The 3,811-nt window shown below is 40.6% G+C and overlaps 1 protein-coding gene across 1 annotated transcript; it reads left to right on the top strand.

Moving 5' to 3' along the window:
- LOC112004362 (protein SENSITIVE TO PROTON RHIZOTOXICITY 1) lies at nt 1–1,427 on the top strand. The gene has a single exon (XM_024036593.2). The coding sequence runs from the start codon at nt 110–112 to the stop codon at nt 1,250–1,252; it is 1,143 nt and encodes a 380-aa protein (XP_023892361.1). The 5' UTR covers nt 1–109; the 3' UTR covers nt 1,253–1,427.
- Nucleotides 1,428–3,811: the final 2,384 nt, after the last annotated feature.

Here is a 3,811-nt window from a genome sequence, read left to right as displayed (position 1 = left end):
TTCGCTCACCATTTTTATTTCTCAATAGTCTTATCAAAGTCAATGAACCTCGCTTTCATTTTCATCGCTTCCCACGATAATTTCCTCCTCTCTCTCTAACGAATTCGCAATGTTCAACACCGGCGAATCTTTTCGGATCCCGGCGGGATATTCCGCCGGACTCGGCCACAATCCGGGTCAAAACCGGGTCGGAAGCTCGGACTCCCGGGTCCCGCTCCTGAACCTCTCGACGGTCCGAACGAGAATGGATTCTCTGCAGCGCTTCCTATCGGACTCGGTCAATCAAAATCAGTTGATAAGTCAAGATCAGATGGACATGGTCTCCACCGAGATCGTCTCCGCCATCCACCAAATCATAGTCAACGGCGCCGCCCTCCTCTCCTGCAGTCAAACCTCTGACCTTACCGCCGCCGCCGCGGAAGTTGCGCAACCAAACTCAACAACCCCGCCGAAACTCGCCCCGGATACATCGGTTCCGTTAAAAGTAGAAGCGTCAGACTCCGACGATTTCAAAGTCGAGAATTCGTTTCTCGACTCCGACTCCGAGATAGTCGAGCTCGACGCCGTGGAGTTGCTCGCCGAGCACATCCACTTCTGCGAGATATGCGGGAAAGGGTTCAAGCGCGACGCGAATCTGAGAATGCACATGAGAGCTCACGGAAACCAGTACAAAACCCCCGAAGCTTTGGCCAAGCCGGACAGGCAACTCGGCGGCTCCTCCGCCGCCGCCGAGTCGAGCCGGCACACGAAATTCTCGTGCCCGTACGACGGTTGCAACCGCAACAAGTCGCACAAGAAATTCAGGCCGCTGAAATCGGTCATTTGCGTGAAGAACCACTTCAAGCGAAGCCACTGTCCGAAGATGTACTCGTGCAACCGCTGCAACAAGAAGAGCTTTTCGGTTGTGGCGGACTTGAAGAACCACCTCAAGCATTGCGGAGAGGCGAGGTGGAAGTGCACGTGCGGCACGAGCTTCTCGCGCAAGGACAAGCTGTTTGGTCACATGACTTTGTTCGAAGGCCACATGCCGGCAGTTGGGGGAGATGATGAGGAGTGCCCGAAAATCGCGCCGGATTCTTCGGCGGCGGTTACGGCTATGGAAGAGGATGATGAGGATGTTGTTATGGGTTCGGATAACGGGTTGTTGTTCGAAGGGTTGTTGGATGATTTTGGTGGTTCGATTGATAGCTATTATTGTTTTCAGGACATGTTGGGTTCGCCTCAGCTTAATGGAATGGAGTCATGTTTATGATTTATGATTTTTGGGAAGGTCATCTCATCTCTGCTCTGTTACTTTGTTGTTATTGTTGGATTTATATATGTTTGTTTGTATGTAAAGTATATTAATTTTTTTTTTTTTTTTTTTTTGTTATAACTTAGTTATGGACTTTCATGTTGATGATCTATGTTGTTGTTGTTGTTGTTGTTATTGTTGTGACTTCGAATAATTTTATTTTTCCCAGATTTGAGTTACAATAAAAGATTCATCTTTTTATGTAAAAAAATTTTTGTCAACTATTATGCTAAATTAATTTGCTGAGTGGAGGATAAAGTTTTTGGGTTATGTTTGATTTATTAAAGGCTAGTGGGCTGGTATGAATGAGAATTTATTCAATTTTCAAGTTGGTGAAAATGGAATTGGTAATGGATATGTTGAGGAAGATTGGAGATTGGGCGGAAAAAGTGTTCGAATGATTTGTTGGAGTCTCTCTTATCTCAAAAGAGTGGATTTGGATGGAATCAGCCAATAATCAGGATCCTCTGTTGCCCCAGTCACTGTTTGGGTGTAGGGATAAAATTGTTGAAGGTTTGGAAGAACATATATACACTGAGCTATCAACATCCCTAGTGGTGTTAGACTCTGCAATTAGCATGGATGCTAAAGAGACTACAGGATTACCACTAGAAAGTCATCATCCATTATTTCGTCTCATCGAGTAATCATTCAGTATTCTGAGAGCAATATTTTATCTTTTAGCATAACAGTAAGTTTGATCTCACATGTGTGAAATTTATTGCGGGGATTAAGTAGTGTTTGTGTAAGTTTGAGCGACCTCGGTTCATAGCTTATTCTCCATTTCTTTGAACAAAAAAGCTGTTTATTGGGTAGAATCAACAGAAGCGAATTGTGTAATTTAGCTCAAATATTCAGGATGCTTCTAATACACAGCGTCGATGGTCCCAACTCCTGTCACATATCACACACAGGTGGGAGAGCTAGGCTACCAAACTTGCCACCATGTGTCCATGGTCACATCTCCTCTATAACTTTGGTGCAGTCTACTTTTGCAGTTCTAGCCAGTTCATTAAAGGAATTAAGCTTTTATTGGAAGGTCTCTGCAGTGAAAATGATAATAACATGAGTTCTGAAATGATGACCAAGACATTCTGGTCCCTACTGGTCTCTATTCTACTTTCATCGAAGCAGACATATACTACTATTATACTTTTTAAACGCCATGAGCTCTCAATCTTTAAGGTTACTCTGAAATCCTTCTCATACTATTTGAACACATAGAAAATTGGGTTTTCATAATTAAAGATTGGAAAAAACTTAAGTAGAGTACTTTTAGGTGTTGTTCCTTAAGTTTTCTTCTTAAAATTCAGTCATGTAGTTACTTAACTAAAAAATATATTTTAATCCTATGAGAAAAAATACACGTGGCAGAATTTTAAAATTCAACCATGTGGTTACTTAACTAAAAAATATACTTTAATTCCATGAAAAAAAATACACATGACAGAATCTTAAAAGAGAAACTTAAAGAACAACCGTTAAGTACTGTACAGAAGTCTTGCTTTTAAAGATTTATTTAGAACATAGGACAAGTAGATTGCCTTTATTTGATTCGAACTCCTTGTTTTGCCTTCTTTCTGTGGGGTTTATAATAATAGGCTAATGGTTTAGCTGTCGGTGCAGGTCTTTGATGAGAGTGAATGCCTTCTTTGAAGTTAATCGAAAAAGAGGAAAAGAATAGTGAATACATTCGCAACATGAAAAGAACATGAATATATAACGATTCTCACTTTTGCTGTAGTAGTCAAGGACCAGTAGTAGATAAAAAGGAAGGTGGTGAAGAATTACAACTTTACAAGTAACGCTGGATAAAATATCTAGAGATGTAAAATGACACACAAGAGTTAGAATCATATATATGGACCCAATTAGGCCTTCACAAAGCCCTTCTCGGCTCCTTTTTCTAAAGGGATGGTTAAAGCATTAAATTTGATGCTTCAATAGGTGGAAACTGTTCAATGGTAAAGACACATAAATTACAAGCATACACCCCCAAAACCGGAATGTGGGTCCTATGAAACTCTCTTGGCAGTTAATTTATGGGTAAAACTAGTTCACATGCCCTGCTGTACATACTCTCGCGCACACAAATTGCACACAAATTGTTTTCCAACTTGAAATTTGTGACTTCAAGTCACAATTTGTGTGCAGTTTGAGCATGTGTGAGAGAGCGTGTATGATAGAATGTATGTAATAAACACCACTCTTAAAGAAGAGTAAAAACTCCAAAGTTGTACAAGAACCATGTAACTACTTAAGTTGTCCTAACTCCTTATTACTCCTAAAGTTGATCCAAGAGGATCTCTTGATTGTACTAAAATCAAAGGTTCAAAATGTGTCATATGAGGTACATGTGCCTAAAATGTAAGAGTGAGGGGCACGTATATATTATATGCAGCAACAATTACTTCTAGTGATAAAGAGAAAATTTTAGTAGGGTTCAAATTTCATGGGTTAAACTCTAGACTTTCTCCTTTCTCCTTGAGTAGATAGAGAAGTAACACACTAAGTATG

This window comes from Quercus suber, unplaced genomic scaffold (assembly GCF_002906115.3).
Source record: "Quercus suber isolate HL8 unplaced genomic scaffold, Cork oak 2.0 scaffold_9, whole genome shotgun sequence".
NCBI classification, from domain to species: Eukaryota; Viridiplantae; Streptophyta; class Magnoliopsida; order Fagales; family Fagaceae; genus Quercus; species Quercus suber.
The sequence above is the reverse complement of the archived record's forward strand: the minus strand, read 5'-3'. Positions and strand labels throughout refer to the sequence as shown.

Coding starts and splice junctions, on each gene's coding strand:
- LOC112004362 (XM_024036593.2), top strand. CDS start 110: ATGTTCAACACCGGCGAATCTTTTCGGATCCCGGCGGGATATTCCGCC.